At 45.1% G+C, this 23,486-nt stretch overlaps 1 protein-coding gene across 1 annotated transcript in view; it reads right to left on the reverse strand.

The window, feature by feature from the left end:
- Positions 1 to 23,486, reverse strand: part of astn1 (astrotactin 1) — a gene marked incomplete at both ends in the record, with an annotated part of 174,613 nt that overhangs the window by 142,353 nt on the left and 8,774 nt on the right. The window contains one exon of the mRNA XM_083689801.1: positions 2,053 to 2,240. Within this exon, the coding sequence (XP_083545927.1) occupies positions 2,053 to 2,240 (188 nt within the window). The remainder of the gene's footprint in view (positions 1 to 2,052; positions 2,241 to 23,486) is intronic.

Genomic DNA, 23,486 nt, shown 5'->3' on the forward strand with positions numbered 1-23,486 from the left:
ATTAGTTTTCTACCAGCTGGGACGGCCGACGGAGGGAGGGAAATCCCATCCCTTCTGGTGACAAAACTGAGTTTGGTGCAGTTCACTGAGCTTGAGTCTCCTCGAGCAAAAGCCCCATCCCCCAGCCCCAGCTCCACTCATGGCTGCCTGGCCTCTTTTCAAGCCTTGATCACGTTGGACTCTATTCATCCAAGAGGTTTAAACTGTCTCCTGGTGAGTCCGGGAGCCAAGGGAGGCGATGAAGGCCGCCGCGCCCGCGGTAGAAACCTGGCTGTGCCAGGCCTTAGCTACCCCAGTGGCTCCCACGGCTGGCAAGACAATGGATGACTGGAAACTCGGGGCTCGGTGACAGGTGTGGTTGAGAGAGAGGAAGAGAGAAAGAAAAAGAGGAAAGAGAGAGAGAGAGAGAGAGAGAGAGAGAGAGGGAGAGAGAGAGACAGAGAGAGGGAGAGAGAGAGAGAGAGAGAGAGAGAGGGAGAGAGAGAGACAGAGAGAAAGAGAGAGAGATAGAGAGAGAGGAAAGAGAGAGAGAGACAGAGAGAGGGAGAGAGAGAGAGAGAGAGAGAGAGAGAGGGAGAGAGAGAGACAGAGAGAGGGAGAGAGAGAGAGAGAGAGAGAGAGAGAGAGAGGGAGAGAGAGAGAGAAAGAGAGAGAGTGAGTAAGAGCAGAGCGGTCTCGGGGATCTGTGTATCCACCAGGAGCTGACAAAGTGACACAATGCTGGATTTATGAGGCGGGACTCCAACAGAGCCACAAGCTGTGAGGGGGCCGGAGCGCGTAGCGCCGCGGCGTGGCTAGCCATCTGTTGGCAGGTCTGTCCTATCTACATGCTAATCCTCCTCCCTCGCCGCCCCGCCGTAGGAGCTCTGTGGAGACGCCGCGATGTGGAGCAGCTTTTAGGTACGAGGAGGTAGCAGGGGGAAGGGAGGGGTTGGGGGGGGGGACAAAAGGCCAAGAGCCAAGAGGATGAAAGGACAAGGTTAAAGGCAACTTAGATATGGTTGGCGAGGGAAAAGTTTGGATGCGGAAGTGGATTAGTACGTGATGAGGGAACAAGGTTAACAGCAGATCACCGTCGGAGGGCGAAGCGGTCGGCGGAGCTGGGTAAATATGAAAACGTTGGCCTATTTCAGTCGTCTGGTTGGGTGTTTACGACGTGGATAGATGCAAAACGGCAGAGGAGGCAGAGGAGACTCAAGGTCGGCGCGTTATTTGACATTCAGCAAGCGTGGGGGTACAGAGCCACTCACACAATAGAAGCAGCTACCAGCAGCATTTACCTGGAGCTGACTAATCATTTATACGTGAGGATATGATTTGCATTCAATGTCAGAAATACGGATCATCCATCAAAGGGCGATTGTAACTTCTTTGGGGCTGGAATAGGGCAACTGGAGGAGTGGCATATTGTATGTAAGAAATGATAAATAGCGGTTTATTTCCTCATGCTAATATGAGCCGCTAAACAGCTAATCCATCTTGCAGTATCATAACAAACCAACTGACGTGTTTTGATGTTGTAGAGCAAATGGGTTCCTTCCATGCCTATTGCCCCGTTGTTACTTAAATGATTACGTATAATGTTGATACACAGACACCGTAGGAGAGAAACTTATATTATTACATAATATACTAATATACAGTACCAGTCAAAGGTTTGGACACACCTTCTCATTCAATGGTTTTTCTTTATTTTTTATTATTTTCTACATTGTAGATTAATATTGAAGACATCAGAACTATGAAGGAACACATATGGAATTATGTAGTGAACAAAAAAGTGTTAAACAAACCAGAATATGTTTTATATTTTAGATTCTTCAAAGTAGCCACCTTTTGCTTTGATGACAGCTTTGCACACTCTTGGCAAGGTGTGTCCAAACTTTTGACTGGTACTGTACGCTTATTCAATATTCAGTGATAATCTACTCAAGCCGATCCTCAGCACCAACCCTCTTCAACCACACTCTCACACCTGCCCCACCCCTCACCCCCCCACCCCTCACCCCCCCACCCCCCGTCCTCCCTTCCTCAAACAGAACATCACAGTACCATAACAGAGATGTGTAGGATTCTGAGTTCTTCCTCGGCCGAGTCGCTGGCTGGGTCCTCGGTGGAGGAAAGGCCCGGAAGGTTCTGGCTGCCGTCCTGGTGGTGGATGTGGAAGAGGAGTGTTCCGTTCTCCAGCCACTGCTGTCTCCATCGCACCAGGGGGATGTCCTCCGAGTTCCCAGTGATCTCTGCAGACAGACAGACAGACAGACAGACAGACAGACAGACAGACAGGAAACAAAACACACAGGATGAGTGACAAAACCATCTCAAGTTTCTGATGGAAGGCTTTATTCTACGTTAGCCTTCATTTATATGGCCTACATCCAGTCACTTAACACTTTATTAGGAACACTATACTAATACTGGGTAGGGCCTCCCTTTATTAGGAACACTATACTAATACTGGGTAGGGCCTCCCTTTATTAGAACACTATACTAATACTGGGTAGGGCCTCCCTTTATTAGGAACACTATACTAATACTGGGTAGGGCCTCCCTTTATTAGGAACACTATACTAATACTGGGTAGGGCCTCCCTTTATTAGAACACTATACTAATACTGGGTAGGGCCTCCCTTTATTAGGAACACTATACTAATACTGGGTAGGGCCTCCCTTTATTAGGAACACACAAAAATAGTTTTCCACACATAGCAAACAGTCAGATCTATGAAACTGTTATAACATCGTTCAGAGTAAGGGTTTGTTCATGAATAATTTGTGAGGCGTCTATGTAGGCCTTATAAATGGTTTATGAAATCTCCATAAAGCCTTTAAAGCTGTCATTTGTTTAAAGTTGGACCAAAAAAATATGTTTCAAAACTCAATTTAATAGGCTTTTAGTGTGAGCCAGCAGGTCGGTTATGGAGAGAATATTATGGCCTGAGTTATCCGTGAACGTCCCTTGTAGAAACCCCATTTCCTTTCACAAAGACCATTACATCCAAGTTACACTTAGGATAATAGCTCTACCACCACTCGGCCTCCACTACCTGTGTGTAAAACTGAAATATTCAATGGCTTTAATTGTGATCTAACCGTGAATGCTTTTTAATTGCACGGGCTATAACGAGGTTTCATCTGACACTAACGGATGCCGCCGCGCCCCAGCAGGGTGGGGACCTCCCCGGTAAATAAGATTGAGGAGGGCTGGCTTTAACCTAAATGCAAATTGTCTGACAAATGTGACAGGGCACTTTTTTTATGCACAGTTCCCCCTTGAGTCTGGTTCAGCATGAGAGTATTATTAATGAGACCGTTGTGTCGTTGTGTGAGGCCACGGAGCACAGCAAAGCAGAAGTGGATCAAAGTAATCTGATTACGGCACACAAGTATACAGTGACTACTCTTCTTAATGCTGTGTGCATTTCAGGCTCACTGGGGCTTGCATTTTGTTTGTTTAAAGTGTTTTGGGACAGGGAAGATAAAATACCACGTCTGTCTGAAGGCCCACCCTGGGACCCGGGGTATCACCGCAATTAATTACACATTACACAAACGGTAAATAGCAAGTTAAACACCGGAACGCACAGCAAACAATACTACGATGCTGTTTCTTTCGGAGAAGGCTGGTGGAGGTAGAAATCGGAGGACGTCTTCGTTGTAGTGCATGGAATGGAATGAGCAATGGCATCAATCCATTCCATGCATTACAATGAGCCCGTCCTCCAATTTCTACCTCTACCAGCCTCCACTGATGTCATTGTGGTGGGAACTAAGCTGAGAATCCATATATACCCTGTATTAACATCAGCACAACCAATAGGATTCAGGTCTCCCTTGCGCCGCGACGCTGCCTTAGCCTGCTGAGCTAAAGCCTGAGGATTGGCTCGGGAAGCTAAAACGCACGTTCAGGTCTCAGGCAAGGTTGCTTGGTAGCGCGAGCGTGTTCCCAAACCACCTCCATTACTTAAGCCAACGCCGTACGACACTCAAATCCGGTCCGGCGGGAGAATACGATGATAATAATCGTCATACGGTAGGTCACCAGAGGACAGGCAGATAAAGAGAGAATATCTTTCAGGGTGTTGATTCTCAACACTCCATCTTGGAAATAATAAATGACTATTAAGCGAACACAGGAATCCTTGAGCTGTAAGCCTGAGGGCAGGAATGAAGCAAGGAGACCTGGGTAATTTTCGGCATCATTATTCTAATGTAGAAACACAGGAAGGCTGTCCTTGCGGTTGTCCTCTGACTGCGACTGTCCACAGATCTGTGGAATATTTCAGCTGCTGAGTGTTTGAGACGTGTGAAAACCACCAGCATGGCCATTTTGTGAGCGTTGTGTTCAGCCGGGGCCCTCTAATAGGTCCACTTAAAAACGGACTGCTGCAACCCCTAATAGGTCCGCAGAAAGCCTGCCACTTAATCAAAATAAGCAGTTTGACCTGTTCAGCGTGGTGCTCGAGTGAAGACGACGTTCCTGTAACAAAACAAACGCACTGGAGGCACATTTCATGTTTCATAACGCTGTAGTTTTTTCCCCACAACCGAGAGGACTAAGCTGAGCTTTGTCTTGAGGTGAGGCACAGAACGTATTAAGAACGTATTAAGAACGTATTAAGAACGTATTAAGAACGTATTAAGAATGTATTAAGAACGTATTAAGAACGTATTAAGAACGTATTAAGCGTCGGGCGACATTGCAACTAATTCACCGCCGAGACGGTCTTTTCACACGCTTTAGGACTTCCTGCCCAATCTAATGAACGTTCGTCGGTGCTCACGGTTTCCAAGGACATTTGTAAATAAACGGAGAACAAACAGACGGACGCTTTAGGTTAACAGAGCTGTAAAACAACTGTGCCGTTTTAATAAGAGTGCTCTCAGACGCGCAGACACCAGCAAACCACTGCGACACGGTTGTTGCAATACTTTAATAAGCCGAGCAAAGACTTTCTCCCCCCGAGCTTTCTTTCATTTCACAGTCTTTCTGCTGTCTCTTCCTATTTCACAGGCCGAACCCATTTGTACCCGAATTCATTCAGGTGCTGCCGGTACCAAAAAAGTGCCCATTGTTGCCAAGCCGGTACCACATACTGGGTAAATACCAGCTGAAAGAGGGCTGTGAAATAGAGGGGGTTACGGGAAAAACATTTCTTTGAGAGGAAGGTTTAGGAGAATCATCACAGGGCAATCATAGGTAATTCGGTGAAGGCAGATTTCCACCTGAAATGTCTGGAGCTGTTTTAGCTGGAGACATTTTTCCCAGCGGGCGGGAGGAGAGACATATGGAGAAGACTTTTGTTTGTACTGGGCTTAAACAGCAGCCATTCAGTCCACTGGAGAGAGAGAGAGGGGGGGGGGGGGAGAGAGAGAGTGAGAGAGGGGCAGAGAGAAAGAGAGGCCCTGTGCTATTCCGCTCACATCTTCCTGCAGTGTCAGAAGCTGCTGCCTTCTCTTACTTTCATGGCTTCTGGTTACAGAGAGAGAGAGAGAGAGAGAGAGCGAGAGAGAGAGAGAGAGAGAGAGAGAGAGAGAGAGAGAGACAGAGAGAGAGAGAGAGAGAGAGAGAGAGAGAGAGAGAGAGACAGAGAGAGAGAGAGAGAGAGAGAGAGAGAGAGCGAGAGAGAGAGAGAGACTGAAATACTTCCTGGCAAAATAAAAATGTTTTAACTTCCCTTGAAGGGATATTAAACTTGAAATACTGATCTCTTGGGGCCTCCTTCTTCTGCTGTGAATAGGGAGGCGACGACGCCACGTTTTCAATGCCGAATTCCGAGTAGCAGTCGAAAGCGAGTTCTGATCTGACATAACGGCCTCTTTTAAACAGCTGTGTACAAGCCCTGTGTGTGGACGTGCTGCCTCGGCACCGTTCTTCTAACTCTTCTAACTCCAGACCGCAGACATGCTTGTTGTTGTGATCACCAGACTCATCTCAGCCGTGCATTCGTCCGTTGACGACACAAGTCTTTAAAAGAGTTTGCGCCATGGCGTCAGATCGGTAAATAGCATTCCCTGTCTCCCATTCCCAAACCCAGCATTTTAGGCCAATATTGGGCCGGTACAGATGATCAGTATCAGATCGGTGGATCTCTGGCAGTAAATGCGTTCGAACCACTATTGTCAAAGTGGGGTACGCGTACCCCCGGGGGTACGTGGATCGATCTAGGGGGTACGCGAAATAAATCTGTGATTTACCTTCCCAAACAGTCCTGTTGAATAGCCGACTGCAGTCTCGGTACCAAAAATAAATGCATGCACCCTATCCAACAGAATAATATTATCACAATGTCTAATATGTAAAGGGATAATGTTCATAGAATATCAATTAGGCTACAAAATAACCGACAGGGGGTACATGACTGTTAAAAGTTTGGGAACCAGTGTTCTAGAAGATACTCCATTTTAACCACCCTCAATGCACCTTCAAAACATCAAAGACATAGTTCAACATATCTGTTGATAAAACTATAAGACTATGAATTCATAAGGACGAGATATCAGGAACGTGATTGGGCAGAACATACTGTCGTCCAAACGATAACAGATAGGTACTGTAGATAGATAATAGATAGGTACTGTAGATAGATAACAGATAGGTACTGTAGATAGATAATAGATAGGTACTGTAGATAGATAATAGATAGGTACTGTAGATAGATAACAGATAGGTACTGTAGATAGATAATAGATAGGTACTGTAGATAGATAACAGATAGGTACTGTAGATAGATAATAGATAGGTACTGTAGATAGATAATAGATAGGTACTGTAGATAGATAACAGATAGGTACTGTAGATAGATAACAGATAGGTACTGTAGATAGATAATAGATAGGTACTGTAGATAGATAATAGATAGGTACTGTAGATAGATAACAGATAGGTACTGTAGATAGATAATAGATAGGTACTGTAGATAGATAACAGATAGGTACTGTAGATAGATAATAGATAGGTACTGTAGATAGATAATAGATAGGTACTGTAGATAGATAACAGATAGGTACTGTAGATAGATAATAGATAGGTACTGTAGATAGATAATAGATAGGTACTGTAGATAGATAATAGATAGGTACTGTAGATAGATAACAGATAGGTACTGTAGATAGATAATAGATAGGTACTGTAGATAGATAATAGATAGGTACTGTAGATAGATAATAGATAGGTACTGTAGATAGATAACAGATAGGTACTGTAGATAGATAACAGATAGGTACTGTAGATAGATAATAGATAGGTACTGTAGATAGATAACAGATAGGTACTGTAGATAGATAATAGATAGGTACTGTAGATAGATAACAGATAGGTACTGTAGATAGATAACAGATAATACAGATAATAGACAGTATACCAGTGATATGAGAGCAACCACAAACTCAATACTCAGCCAGGATTATAGTTCAACATCGCTTTCACAGTTGAACGCCCTTGGCAGTAATGTGGAAAGAGAAAAAAATAAATGTTTTCAAGGAGTCGAAATCCATCTAAAAGGCTCCCGGAAAAGCTACGGTACGCATCCAAAGGCTGCCTCCCCCCTGCTTTCAAGGTGCAGCACGTGTCTTTCAACGACGCCAATTTTCTACATGAACAGGAATACGAAACTTAGCAATCAATCAAAGTCAGTCCCATTCCAGCGAGCTATCCAACACTCCACCTCTACAACAAGATGGCTGGCACACGGTGATTTGTCCAAGAGTTTTAAAGCCACGTTTAATATTTCATGTTGAATGATTAGGCATGGGTTACAGCTTAGAGGACGGGGGAACGTCCGACTTCAAGGTGAGGAGATCACACTCTCTCTCTGCGCCTGGGAGTTAATGTAAAATACATGGCTCGGTTGGCTGATGGTTTAAACATGATTCCGGAAGTGGAATGGAATGGTGATTCAAATGTTTGACTTCAGTTGAAGTAATGTATGCTGCTGCCCAGGGAGTCTCAGGCTACATTATCATACAGCTTACAGGTAAAGGCAGCTTATCTCAACACCTTCTCCACACCTGAGCAGTGGCATCCTAACTAACACACGGGGAAGAAGGTGTCTTGACGTGTTTGATACCGTTCCTCGTTCCATTCCATGCATTGCAATGAGCCCGTCCTCCGATTTCTACCTCCACCAGCCTCCGCCTGGGAATACACCTGTGTTGCAGTCAAATTGAGGATCATCGTCATCACCAAACAAGCTCATGAGGAGGCATTTCACAAGTTACATTCTTCAAGAATCAATGGTGACACATGTATAATTTAAAAGCCCACGTAAAAATGTATGCATCAACCCCAGATTGCCCCTTTAGAAAACCATGCATTCCGAATGAAGAAATGTGTTCTACTGTATTATGTATTGCAATTTTGCAAATCAGTTGTGTAGAACTGTGCAGTACAGATGTGGTTGTGAATAAAGCAATGAGATCATTTGCTTGCCTGAAATTGGGAACAGCAGTCATGCAGAAAAGAGAACAAAACAACCGTACACAAAGAACTGTCACCAGGGGAGGCTGGTGGAGGTAGACATTGGAGGACCGGCTCATTCCATTCCATGCATTACAATGAGCCCGTCCTCTAATTTCCACCTCCGCCGGCCTCTGATCACTACCCATAACGTTGATGCCTTATCCTGCTGACAACATCATTCATATTCATGCCAACCTGCAGGCGGAGGGAGAACTGAATGCAAGAAAAATTGATTAGTGTTATTATTATTATTATTAGTAGAAGTAGTAGTCGTAGTAGTCGTAGCAGTAGTATTATCATTATCATTATTATTATTATTATTATTATTATTATTATTATTATTATCATTATTATTACAAATAAACGTTCCATTTCCTATAGAGAAATCTAAAGGCTGTCAGACCGTCAGGCAGACATTGAGATCTTAGTCTGAGGCTCCAGGGCCCTTCTGGTCCACCTTGGCCATGCTTAGCCTTTACCTTCAATCCCCGCAACACACAACCCCAAGACATGCCATCAGGTACCCCAATATTCAAACACCTCTATTCACTGTCGTCACTAAAATCATATTATATAATAATACAACTACACAGAGCGTTCGCTACATTCCAGAAATCACTACAGAACCGACCTGGATACAAGAAGGTCATTAATGAGGCAACAACGACTGAGAGGACGTGATTTGTTGTCACTATTATCACAGGAAGAGAGAGTTGTAAGGCACGTGGCGCAGCGGTGAACGCCGACCAAGAGGCAACATTCAAGATCAATCACAGCCTCTCGGGCACTACTGCTGTTATACAGAACCTGTGCAAAGCTGTCATCAAAGCAAAAGGTGGCTACTTTGAAGAAGAAAATATAAAACATATTCTGGTTTGTTTACTACATAATTCCATGTGTGTTCCTTCATAGTTTTGATGTCTTCAATATTAATCTACAATGTAGAAAATAATAAAAAATAAAGAAAAACGATAGAATGACTATGTACATAGTTCTCAGCATTGTTTTCTTGTCACAATTGGTTTTGTTGTGTAACCGTTGTACAGTACCAGTCAAAGGTTTGGACACACCTTCTCATTCAATGGTTTTTCTTTAGTTTTATTATTTTCTACATTGTAGATTAATATTGAAGACATCAAAACTATGAAGGAACACATATGGAATTATGTAGTAAACAAAAAAGTGTTAAACAAACAGAACCAGAATATGTTTTATATTTTAGATTCTTCAAAGTAGCCACCTTTTGCTTTGATGACAGCTTTGCACATTCTTGGCAAGGTGTGTCTAAACTTTTGGTACTGTAGTTCCCAAAACGACAAACATTGTGCCACTCCACAGACCCCTCGACCCGGGGGGAGGCAGGCAAACGTTGCCATGACAACCAACAATCTTGACAAATTCGGAAGTTATGCTTTTCAACCGTCCACACTTTAAAAGGTTGCCATGGTTCAAAATGTGGTGTGTCTGTGTCTGAATCTCAGTCACCTTCCCTACCTCAGGATGGCCTTTCATGGAGATTGCTTTGTGTTTCTGACTGAGAGGCATTTTAGCATGGCTGCCATGATGCCAAGGCCAAAGGACCTCGACGCTTGAAGGACTGAATTTCTTCCAGTGGGAGAAAAACTCTATACAAATAAGCTCCTCTACCTTCAATGTCACCTGCTATAGCCAGAAGGTGTGTGAGTGTGTGAGTGTGTGTATGTGTGTGTGTGTGTGTGTGTGTGTGTGTGTGTGTGTGTGTGTGTGTGTGTGTGTGTGCGCCACTTGGGTGCGTGTGTGTGTGTGTGTGTGTGTGTGTGTGTGTGCGTGTGCATGCATGCCCGCGTGCATGAGTGTGTGTGTGTTAAATAATACACACACTCAAAAGTGTTTACACACACTCTTTGTCTCAAGAGAGAAATGGTTCACGTTGTTCAGGTCTGCTCGCTGTAAATAACTGCTATCTGAACCCTCACCCTTTCAGTAGGAGTTACAGGGAAAACATCTAACTAATGCTGTTTCAAATGTGCCCCTTACTTCAGAAACCTGTGAGTTTCAGGCCAGTGTCAGGCCTGGCTGAGATGGTAACACACTGAAGGCTGATCACTCAAGTGGAAAGGGGATGGTAATGCGTGGCCCTGATACTGTAGCGTCAATACACATGCATTTGCATAGAAAAGGCTACTGTGGGGGCGTTAAGTGGCGTAGCACACTAATGCGCATACCGTATCATCGCAAGGTTCCTGGTTTGACTCCGACCATCGACATATCCTGCATGTCATCCCTCCTCTCTCTCACCCGTCCTTCCTGTCAACCTGTACTGTCTCCCACTATAGCAGAAATGCCCTAAAAAAAAACATAACAAATGAAAAGGCTACTGTACGTTATGTTGTTCTCTACCCAGTGTAGTATCCTGCATGTCATCCCTCCTCTCTCTCTCTCTCCCGTCCTTCCTGTCAATCTCTACTGTCTCTAGCCCAATAAAGCAGAAATGCCCTAAAAAAAACATATAAAAACTGTACTGTATGTTGTTCTCTACCCATTGTATGTGATTCGATTTACTGCATCCAAAGACAAATAACCTTTAAAGTACAATAACAGAAACATTTCTGATCTTATTTTTATTTTTGAGGAAACCTGCAACACACTGCACAGTATTAAGAAGGTAAGGATGGAGACAGAGTACACGTTTCCCTCCATCTTGTCCCTTGGCTTCTACCAGGAAGAAATACAGGGAGTCATCGCCAATATCAACCCAGTCGAAATGGACCGGAGCCAATCAGAGTCCTCCTCCAGCAATTAGACACGGCTGACTGTTGGGTGGAGTCTGGACCAGACACAAGATCAATTAGGTATGGATCTGTGAGACGGCACCGCTGGACTCTCTCTGGCAAGCACATGCAGCACGCCGCCATCTTGGGAAAAAAAAAAAAAAGAACCTGTGTTTGTTGTAATCAGGGAGTAAATTAGAAACACCCACAATACTCGAGAGACTCCCCTGACAACGCGCCACGGAAAAACGCAGCTGCTTGACCAGGCAGAACCAGACGACAGAACCGCTGCAGAGGACCGCGGTCGCAGCTCTTATCAGGCTCACGCAGACGGCACAACAATGAACTTATCATCAGCCTGTGACTCCGCAGGATGTCGGCGAATCACTGCGGCTGTCCGCTGACCGCGAGCAGGCTCGGTTCATTGATCACACACACCCGCCAGGAGCTAATCTGAGGACATTGCTTTCAACTCCGGGAGCTCGGCGCTGGCAAAAAAAAAAAAAAAAAAAAAAAAGAGGGCAAGTTTTTGTCGGTAGTAGGTAATCTAAAAGCAGGGGCCCCAGTAACAATAATTCAATAACTTTGTGGAGACCTTTGCCACCTGCATGTCAACTAGCTCCCGTGGTTTCAATTCCCTCCCTTAGCACATGGCAGGAAGCGAATAAAGAGGCCTTTGTGGGAAGAATGGTCGCCTTGCAGCGCCCCAGGGTTCTCCATGGAGGGTTCGGCCAATGGGGTGACATCGTCAGATAGTTTGCTTGCGGTGTATAAAACGTACAGTACACTCTGCCCATGTGACCTGTGGCCGACCGGGGAGGAAAGGCCTGGGGTTGCCATGACCACTAGGAGGAGGTGTGTCATGTGATTTTTGTGTGGTATTATCACATGTATCATTACATTACCAAGCCTGTCCCCTCTCTCCCCCTCTCCTCCTCTCTCCTCCTCTCTCCCCCTCTCCTCCTCTCTCCCCCTCTCCTCCCCTCTCCTCCTCTTCCCCTCTCTCCTCCTTTCCTCCTCTCTCCCCCTCTCCTCCCCTCTCCCCTTTCCCCCTCTCTATCCCTCTCCCCTCTCTCCTCCTCTCCCCTCTTTCCCCCTCTCGTCCCCTCTTCCCCTCTCTCCCCCTCTCCTCCCCTCTCTCCCCCTCTCCCCCTCTCTCCCCTGTGTATACTTTTTGGAGATTAGAACTCTGGTGACTTGCCAAAGACCAATCAGGTGTTCTTCTCTGCTGGTGTTCTTCTCAAAAAAGTAGGGGGAGAAAAAACATTGTGTTCCTTTCCGACATCAACCAGATTTCAGGCAATTTTCAATAAATGCTCAACAACCACAAATAGGCAGATCGGTGTCTCTCTAAGTGGGATGATGAGGGAGAGTGAGAGTGGTCTCTGATCTAGGACACGCGTGATCGGTCGCCCAGGAGACGACACAGTACAATGGCCTTTTCAGAGAGAGCCTATTGTGAGGAGAAAAATACTTCCAGGCAAGTACAGGAGAAAAGTACCCCAAATTCAAGGAACTACCTGCGGCCAGGAAAACATCAAGATTGATTCCAAGTCTGGAACGTCTCCAAATTGATCTGGCTGGAAACCGATTTTTTCAGCCTCCCCCCTGCTCCTTTCTCCCCCCTACTCCCCCCTCCCCCCTGCTCCTTTCTCCCCCCTCCCCCCTACTTACCCCCCTCCCCCCTACTCCTTTCTCCCTCTGTACTGATGTCCTGTTGTCATCTTAAGACACGACTACTGTATTTCTGCCACCTTTACATGTCTACAGTCTATACAAGTAAAAGCTACAGTACTGTAGTGTGTTTTTACTGGATAACAGTTTAAAACTTGAAACTACTCTGCACCTGCTGTTGAATTAAGATCCTGACAACTTGAATTTGAAATGTAAATATTTCAAAACGGATCAATGGCACCTTAAAATAAAACGTGAGCGCCTCCAATGCCTAATCCCTAATGTCTACAATGAAATATACGGTATCGGACTTGTATGCAAATAACCATCTCTGTTACAAATCGCTAACAAGCCAGAATGATGTCCGCCTCCTGGTCCAGCCAACTGTTGTTGACCAAACGCGAGGCGGTGACAGAGAGTACCCAGCAGGTGACGTCTGTGGTAATGGATTAAGCGTACATGGAGCTGCCTCCCGCTGCGTCAAAGTCACCAAGTTAGAGAGCCGATTCATGTCTGAACACGGCATGTTTCTGTACATACAGCACTGTAACGCTGTGGTACCGTAGAACCCGTGGCCCTGCATGAAACAGATAAGCACTTAAAAGGGTTTATGTGGCCTTCATATAGCGGTTATAAGACCCACATTGATGCTTTATAAAGCATTTATAAGAATGCTATAAAAGGTGACAAAAGCACCAGATGTATGGGTCTGTTATAACAGCCTTTATATCTGTGAGGCATCTATGTAGGCCTTATAAAGGGTTATAAAGGCTTTATAAAGACTCAAAAGTCGTTTGCTTACAGTTGGACCAAACCTACTGAAGCACCATAAACTGCTACAGGGAAGACACATCATTGTGGCAATCTACAACATCTACAACATCCACAGCAACTAACATGTCTGCCCAAGTACAAATCATTATCGGAATCTCAAATTGTTACGATGTGCAGGTAGACAGATTTACTTTATGTTTTTTGGGGTTTTTTTTACCCAATGATTACACTGATCCATCCACCAAACAAGTTGTTGATGAGTTATGCAAATACTACAGCTGTTTCCAGGCAAATTAATCTCTGTGGGGAATAATTCCGTCTGTCATCTTAATGTGAGAGACGTCCCTGTTTGTCACTTATTAGCTAGCACTGATGGAACTACAAATCCCAACGCATCAGTTGACGGAACTACAAGTCACAACGCATCAGTTGACGGAACTACAAGTCACAACGCATCAGTTGATGGAACTACAAATCCCAACACATCAGTTGATGGAACTCAGAAGGGGAATCATGGATGGAAGGTCATCCTATTCATTCTAACAATAGTAAGTCGACAGCATGTTAGATAGCACCATGTGTTATACAGGGTGTTTATAATGCAGCTGTACTGTATATGACAGGGGAGGCTGGTGGAGGTAAACAATCGGAGGCTGGACTCATTGTAACGCATGGAATGGAAGGAGGAATGGTATCAAAGAAGAGTGTCCTCCGTCCTCCAATTTCTACCTCCACCAGCCTCCACTGGTATAGAGCCATTATTTTCTTTTAAATCCCTTCTTAAAAGTCGTTGTTTTGGCTCGTCTTTAATTGATGCTGCCCATATTCTTTTTAATGTGTTTTGTTTTACTGTTTTCTACTTATATGAAAATTTTTGATGCTACCCTTATTCTTTTTAATGTGTTGTGTTTTACTGTTTTCTACTTAGATTTTGGTTTTTATTTGCATATCTGTCTTATCTGCACATTTGTAAAGCACTTTGTAACACTGTGCTTTATAAATAAAGTTATTATTATTATTATCATTATTATTATTATTATTAAATAACTAATCTTAGAGGTTACCTAATTCAAAACTTCATTGTATTGAATACCGTACCACAAATGACAGCATATCTATACTATTTGCAACATGGGCTGTTCTAACAGTAGGTTAATCTATTCATGACACTAACGCATCTTTGATCGTAATGTCATGTACATCTATGCTTCACGGTCCGGTCTCGCAGGATGGGTCAAGGTGAATGTTCATTGTTACAGCAGCAAATAGACGTAAAGTGCAAAGGCTTTGATAATGTTAATTATTATGGGGGCAGATAGACTTAAAGTGCAGAGGCTGTATTCATTAACTCTGGTTGGAACATACACAGGGCCATGACCCACCATAATGAAGGCGAGGCAACCTTGGTGCCTTTGATATATCCCTGCAAATGATCCCCCATCCAGTCTCCGGTGCGTATTGCTGAGACTTAGTTTCCAACTGCTGACGAGACTCTTAGCTGTACAGTTTAGTCCCTCAGAGCGTTCGGTCTTGTGAGTTTTGAGACGAATCAGAAATGCAAACATTCTGGAAAACCTCCACCGTTCTCCCCCGACGGAATCAGCTGCGAATTCAAAGAATTTAAAGGAGAACAATGAATTGCCTTCCATTCACATCACATTCAATCAGCATACCGTAATGTGCTCTGCGGCCGCTAAAATGAATGCAAACTCCTGCTGCTCGGGCGCGGTGGGAATGAGATCCGCAAGCTCCTTCATATATTGTTTACTCTGTACAACCAGAGAGAGAGAACTTCCCCCACAGAAGCTCCACTGACAAGTGATGCTTCAATTTACTCCTCGGTTACCGACTCCAAATAAAGCGTGTTTGACTTTACGACGTCTCAAAGGGATAATAATTGCACGCGTCCCGTGTTGTCGCACTGTGTGAATGCAGGTTGAATTAAGATACATCCGCGACGCTAATTGCAGTATGGTTAATGACAGTTCGCTACAGGAGTCATTATTGTAAACAGCAAACATGAATCGGGGCTAGGATACTAATGCCGCAATTATGGCAAAGTCAATAGAGTTTCCGTTCATTTCAGACGTAACGAAGTGACGGGAGAGGAGAGAATTACGAGAAAGATTAAACGCCAATGGTGTTGGGGGGGGGGGCATTAAAGAAATCATCATCCAGGGTAAAGGAGTGACATTCGGGTTGTTTTGTTACCCCCCGGTGATATCTATGGACTAGGGGTTGCCTCGCCATACAGATGCGTCGTTTACGCAATTACACTGATCGGCCCAATTTTGAGGGAGGCTGATCTCTCGCCATGAAGATCCGCTGTTCGGTGTTTCGAGGTGACAGCGATTCATTTTAGGACGGTGTGGCGAAAGTGATAGGTTGTTATCATTAATAATAATAATAATAATAATAATAATAATAATAATAATAATAATAGAATAAAAGTCATAATAGGGTGCAATCATAGGAGAGTTCAAATAATACTGTCAAATCCTTGAGAATGACAATCAAAATAAACGCTACAAGCTCTGGTCACCTTTCAGCTTACCTCAAATCGGTGGACTGCCTTCAAATAAACGCAAAGCTGTAAGAAGCAAGACTGATAATGATTCATAACGTCATTCAAAACGGTCTTAGCGCACAGCGACAGATCGTCGCCAGGAGACAAAGTTCACAGACAATGGATCTGGCCTTGGTGAATGTGAGCCCGCTTTAGTCTAATGATAATTGAGGACATACCTCTTAACAACAAGAACTGCGGCCTCACTCCACTGCGCCTCATAAGGTACTGCTTTCCCTTCTGAGTGTCTTCAAATTAAAAGCACTGTTCTTAATTGAAGCTAATGGAGGTAAATGACAGATAGGAGCCCGGAGTGGTAATGCTTTCATGCAATTAACCTAATATTGACTGGCTCTGCTCTTGAGGGGTGACAGCGTATGTCGTCATCGCCACCTTGACGCGCTGTTCTCGTTCGGGGCTGATACAACATTTATGTCAGCGGGCAATTAAGACGAGGAAAACGATTTTGTAATAATGTAACAGACAATGCAGGAGAATGTGTATTCAAAGTACTTGAAAATGTACTAACTTTAAAGCGTTAGGGTTAGGGTCTGGGATATGATGTCACGCCCGTGAAAACAGGTCAACTTTCATCAAAGACACTGTAGTGAAGAAGAGCGTCCAGTCGTCTCACGGCCCTTTGACACGAAACGGCAGGACGCATGCGCCGATCGCAACACGCTCTGTTCTCCAGTCGCATCTCCGTTTTTGAAAGTCTCTGGCAGCGTCCCCCACCCCTCCCCTCCCCCCGCCCCCCGCCGCTCGGGTTTGCCAGGGTCTACCTTTAATAACAGCTTCATGAGAATAATCATGGATTCCAATCTAATGAAAATATGCCTTGTAGCTACACATCAGAAGAGAACAAATCAATTAGCCTATGTCGCATTTCTGTTACCTTATTCGGATCTGTGGTCCCACATTTCTATCCACAAAAAGGCCCCCACCAGTGGGAGTCACTTCACATGGAGAATGACCCCCACGTGGCTCTGCAGCGTGTAATAAATCCATCACAACGTGGCGTTTGAATTCTAATGACAGCAATAATAAGCGACCATGATGACATTGGCCATGATGCAGTTTGTGAATGTGCTTTGTTGATCAAAAGCCATTAATTTTCATGAATGATCAGATAAGGGACCGGGCGTGGTGTTGGTGGGCTGCAGTGCAAACAGACATCAAAAGACAAGGTTCTATGTGCATACGGTACGGGGGAGGCTGGTGGAGGCAGAAATTAGAGGACGGGCTCATTGTAATGCATGGATGTTTTATATTCACATCATGCACCAATACTGCATCGCAAAAAAACATATTTCTGAATGAGAGCTAATATTGAAATGAGATCACATTCGCTGGCTAATTGAAAAATGAATCAGAGAAAAGAGTCCATTATGACTCTTCTCCATTCTGAAGAGGAAGGCCCCAGACACTTTGAAGATGAGATTAATAACAAACCAAATGTGCAGATTATTAAGATTAGCCACTTCACTGGGCCCATTGTAACTGATGGAGCCCGCGTTGTGGAGGAGTCCCCGAGGGGCTGGGACCCCTCGCAACAGCGGAGGAGATTTCATCTATACTCTGAAAGATGTTCAAGAGAATCTACCTAATTGTGATCATTAAAATAGTATGACAGTAATTAGATCTGGGTTGGCTTCGCCATCTAAATTCCCCCTGAATGGAGATGGAGGGAGCCTAGGCTTTGTTACTGCTTTGTGTTCTTCACTTTTCTAATTTTATCCCCACTCCTGCAGGATTACCTCTATCTACTTAATGGTTTCCTGATTGCGTGTGGAGTTCTTCTTACAGCTTTATTAACATTTCATCTCTGAAGTAATTAAGGAAAGCACTTTCCCTTTCTGGGGGTTACTTAAATTGTTCCTCACTAATGAAATGTAATGGTTGTGTAAACAGAATAATACATGTTTTATTGCGGAGGAGGCAGTGTCCTGGAATAATGGGGTGAGATTGTCTCACACGTAAAAAAATAAATAATAATAATAATAAAAAAAAGTTCAAAGAAAACGGAACGGTGGGGACATAAGAATGTCAGAGGGCATTGCTGGAATATCAAGTCATTAAATCCGCCACGAGGAATGCAGTATTCTGGTCAGTTCATTCTGTTTAACTGCTCCTGGCATGTTACACATTTTGCTAATTTGTCTTTTTAATAACAATGTTCGCGTCGTAAACGAACAAGGCCGTTGTCCCTGACAGGGACGGCCGACTGATCTAAAGGGGAGAGAAAAGCCTTCACATTCATTTAAGCATAAAAGTTAAGAGCTGCCCCCGCCCCCCCCACCTCCCAGCCCCCCCCAAAACATGTCTGAACATCAGTGAGTCCGTCTGCAGCATAGTAACAGACCAGGGCAAGGATCTGGGATGGGAGCATGGGGGGGAGAATGCAAAGCAAACGCTGTGAACGCTTCCCGCCTAAAAAATACAATCTCTCATGTTCAGCTCTGGAGACAGGTCGTCGATCTTCCTCCTCGGGGGTGAGATGATAACATCTGTCAACACATATGGCGGATCAGAAACTAGTTTGTTTATGAATCTAACAGAAATAATGATAGCAGACAAATCTGTAAATGCCAAAAAATCATATGCTGATTAGGACAGACGTAATATATCATCACCTGCTGTGTGTGTGTGTGTGTGTGTGTGTGTGTGTGTGTGTGCGAGTGTGTGTGTGTGTGTGTGTGTGTGTGTGTGTGTGTGTGTGTGTGTGTGTGTGTGCGCGCGTGCGTGTGCGTGGGCGTGTGTGTGTGTGTGTGTGCGCGTATGTGTGTGTGTGTGTGTGTGTTTGGGTGTGTGTGTGTGTGTGTATATCAGTGTGTGTGTGTGTGTGTGTGCAAGTGTGTGTGTGTGCGTGTGTATGCACACGTACGTGTGTGTGTGTGTGTGTGTGTGTGCGTGCGTGTGTGTGTGTGTGTGTGTGTTTGCCGTGCATGCGTGCCTTGCGTGTGTTACCATCTGATCATCAAATCTGGGTGCAGAAGGGCTGCTGCAGTAGATAATAAATAGCATGTCATTGAATTAAGGATGAGTCTCCTCCCTGCATCTGAGGAGGCAGGAGATGCTAATACGCCAGGTCGATGAATTACAGACAACAACAGAACAGGGTTCACGCAGTGACAGATATAGGGTCTGCCACTGGGTAAACAAGCTAGGAACCTCTGCCACTGCGATTGGCTGCAGCCCCGTGAGCAGCGGGACCGAGGGAGGGTAGTGAGCGTATGTTCAGAGGGCTAGCGGTAGCAGTTTAACCTTCCAGCGCCTCGCAGGGCCCCCGTGGAACCCAACGGCCCGGTGCTCAGGGAGTTCCTGTGGACGAGGCCCGTGAAGGAACTCTGGAGCACAGAGGACATTCAGCAAATTAGACCCCGGAAAATGAATCAACGTCAGTATGTCTTAATTCGTGAGAAATGGTTTAATTTACTTAGTTTTTGTCCCCGAGCGTGTCCGCGGAATCACCCGTTCTCTCATTAGCAAGACCAACAGCATTTTGCTGAAAGAAAGTGACAAGACGAATAGCCAAAAGGCTAATTCCAGACAGGTTACAAATGCAGAACAAGAAAGAAACAACAACAAAGAAACAGTCACGACAATCATATCAACATTTCAGACCTGCAAAACCAACAAAACAGCAGTTGTCAAGGTTACCCTGCTATATAATATCCTCAAGCAAAGCCACGGAGGGAAGTCAGGACCGGTAACAATGAGATGTTGGGTTTGACTTTATTGGTTCTTTGTGTCACGGGGAGAAGCCCACGCGCCGGTTTAAACAGCTGACCCGCTGGGCATCCAGTCTACCGTCTAGGTCTCAAACAAGCTCTCGAGCGAATCCTACCAAGACTGTTGAAAGGATTCTTTTTGTTCAAACCAAACAAAATAAACTGTTATATAATCTGACATAAACACAACATATTCCGCAGACGAATAGAACCCAGTTATTGACTGTGGGAAGAGCCTGATACAGGTATCACGTATCAAGTGTGTCTCTCAGATCAACTTCTCAGCCAACTCATGAGACGTCTTTTGTCGTACAGGTCCTTTCATATATGCCACTGATCTGACGCTTTGATCCAAAGTGACTTACATTGCAGTGAGTGCAGACATTTTTTTGTATACAGTACCAGTCAAAAGTTCGGACACACCTTGCCAAGAGTGTGCAAAGCTGTCATCAAAGCAAAAGGTGGCTACTTTGAAGAATCTAAAATATAAAACATATTCTGGTTTGTTTAACACTTTTTTGTTTACTACATAATTCCATATGTGTTCCTTCATAGTTTTGATGTCTTCAATATTAATCTACAATGTAGAAAATAATAAAAAAAAATAAAGACAAACCATTGAATGAGAAGGTGTGTCCAACTTTTGAATGGTACTGTAGATGGTCCCAGCGGGAATCAAACCCACAACCTAAGCGTTGTTAGCGCCATGCCCTACCAACTGAGCCACAGAGGACCACACTGAGCCACAGAGGACCACACTGAGCCACAGAGGACCACACTGAGCCACAGAGGACCACACTGAGCCACAGAGGACCACACTGAACCACAGAGGACCACACTGAGCCACAGAGGACCACACTGAGCCACAGAGAACCACACTGAGCCACAGAGGACCACACTGAGCCACAGAGGACCGCAGGACACGTGGCTTTTCCCAGCGTGCACGGCCGAGCGGCCCCCGTAAGGAGGGCGTCTGAAGGTGACACACGCGCCGCATTAGCCTCTCGTTGACGGGTTGAAGAGGTCTGAATCATTCCCGCAGAATAGCAAAGCGATGTACTTTAGCGAAAGGTTACACAGTACATTTGATAAACGCTGGGGAGAAGGGAGCCACGGCGTTCAGGTGCAGCGTGGGCGAGGCCTAGTGTGACAGGAGTTAAATATGGATCTCGCAGGTGTGCCGTAAAGCCCTTAAAGCTTTCAAAACTCTGCCCAGAGAGGGAATATTCAGTCTGTGGCATGTTTGATCCCCCGCCTAACACACTGTTAAGAATAGTAAACAGTATTTCCTCAGGAACTCTACACTCCCCCTGTCAGTAATCCATCCAGCCCACCGGAAGCATCGTTTTCTGAGCGTGAAAGTCATCCTAATACGGTGTTAAGAATATTCTGAGATGTTTACATTTGAATTTAGAGCGAGGCTATGTTGAGCGGTCTAGCCTAATTCCTGACAAGTAACGTCAGTGAAAGCATCACTCATTGCGAGGCCCTTCCCTCAGTTTCTACCTCCACCGGTCCCCCCCCCCCCCCCCCCCTCCCCATGGTGTGCACACATTACACTGTGCCTACGCGTTACTTGCTTCACAGGAAACCAATTGCGATGCAAGGGGCCACAGCCGGTATGAGCGGCAGCCCCGGGGGGGGGGGGGGGGGGTGCCAAAACTCACTGACAATTAGTTACCACTTAGTTACCACTTATCTAGCAGAATAGTTACTTCTACTGCTCACCTCTGTTCTCCGCCGGCAGTTAATTGTCAGTCTTACTTACAGGCTAATGACAAAGAGCCCACGAGAGGTTTCACCTGGGAGCTGGTCGGCGCGCCCTCCATTCACGTGCTGTAACCCCCCAGTCAGAGGAGGAGGAGGAGCAGGAGGAGCAGGGTGAAATCAGGTTTATAAACACCGTGAGACGTCTTTTCTCTGTCGTTTCATCTCCACTTTCATCTTTCAGCGAGCAGAGCAACCTTTATCCCGATGAAGACCCAAATAAAGGGACGTTTGAAGTCGTGGGAGGGAGTTGGGAGACAAACAAACAGCGTGCTCCCAATAAAGGTTCTGGTAGGAGCCGTAGAGATGTAGAGGTTCTGGGAGGAGTCGTAGAGATGTAGAGGTTCTGGGAGGAGCCGTAGAGATGTAGAGGTTCTGGGAGGAGCCGTAGAGATGTAGAGGTTCTGGGAGGAGCCGTAGAGATGTAGAGGTTCTGGGAGGAGCCGTAGAGATGTAGAGGTTCTGGGAGGAGTCGTAGAGATGTAGAGGTTCTGGGAGGAGCCGTAGAGATGTAGAGGTTCTGGGAGGAGCCGTAGAGATGTAGAGGTTCTGGGAGGAGCCGTAGAGATGGCTGCCAGAGCCGCAATTCAACAGCAAATAATTGCTTTCCCCATGACTGCATTGTCACTTCTAGGTTATTGTATTTCAGCTCATCAACTCGATGTTCTCACTATCACAACAGTTTTGTTCTCCGGATGGGAAACGACCGACACGGTATTCAGGACAGGGATTCTAATTCTACGGTTCTAGGGTGGTTAACGGCAGCCAATGAGGAGCAAGTGCTGTAGTGATGACGATCGGTTGTTGTTGGGCTCCCTGTTGTGCTGATCTCACAGAGGGCCTCTTTTGATAGAAGAAGAGGACATCACTGTCCAACAACATCCCTCACTGGTAACGATTAAAGAGTAAACATCCTAGATTAGATCAAAGGGCATTTAAACTCCCTTTTTTTCCATTGGGTGGCAGAATTACTTTTTAATTTATTCTCTTTCAGGGAGAATTCAAGCTAGCTCAGTCCGACACAGACGTGAAGTGTACAGTAAATCCTTGCTTTAACTTGTCTGCATTTTAAATGACCATTTAGGCCGACTCTTTATTCCAAGGGTGTTATCAGTGCTGGATGCTGTAGCCATCCGTACAGTTTGTGAGCTCTTCTTGAGAGCTTTTTCCCTGACAAGTACAAAAAAAAAAATAATCCATCACTGGGTAAATATTTGACGTACAGCTTCAGCTGACATACCTCTACCATTATACCGTGAGAATAACCCTAGTTCGCTGCGGTTGAAATGTCCCTTAATCCTCACCTTAAACCTTCCCCACTCCATCCCTCAGCCCTGACACGGTCAGAGAAGCACCCTAGCAGTGTCATCTCATTAGAAAAAGGGCTTTCCACCACGAGGAGCAGCGCTGGGCAAAAAAAAAAAAGAAAAAGATTTTTTTTTTTTTTAAATGAATTCAGTACAGGGCATTTCCTTTGTCAGTCCCTCGAAGAAGCTTAAGTGGATGGAAATGGAAATGAAAAAAGTCCCCTGTCTGAGAAAGATAGACCGGTGTCCTTTGGAGAGACTGCCAGATCAGCGCCCAGACAGAGCTAACAGTGAAGAGAGGGTCTGAAATGAAAGATCCTTTAGAGGGAGAGAGAAAAGACAGGATGTACCCCCTCACAGGGTAGCAATAAGAGGGTCACTCCCCCTGCGTCAAACTCAGGTGTCACTCAGAAAGTTTCCCAATTCGAGTCACCAGCATTTATCTTGCGGCAGTAC

Source organism: Argentina silus (assembly GCF_951799395.1).
Source record: "Argentina silus genome assembly, chromosome: 18".
NCBI classification, from domain to species: domain Eukaryota; kingdom Metazoa; phylum Chordata; class Actinopteri; order Argentiniformes; family Argentinidae; genus Argentina; species Argentina silus.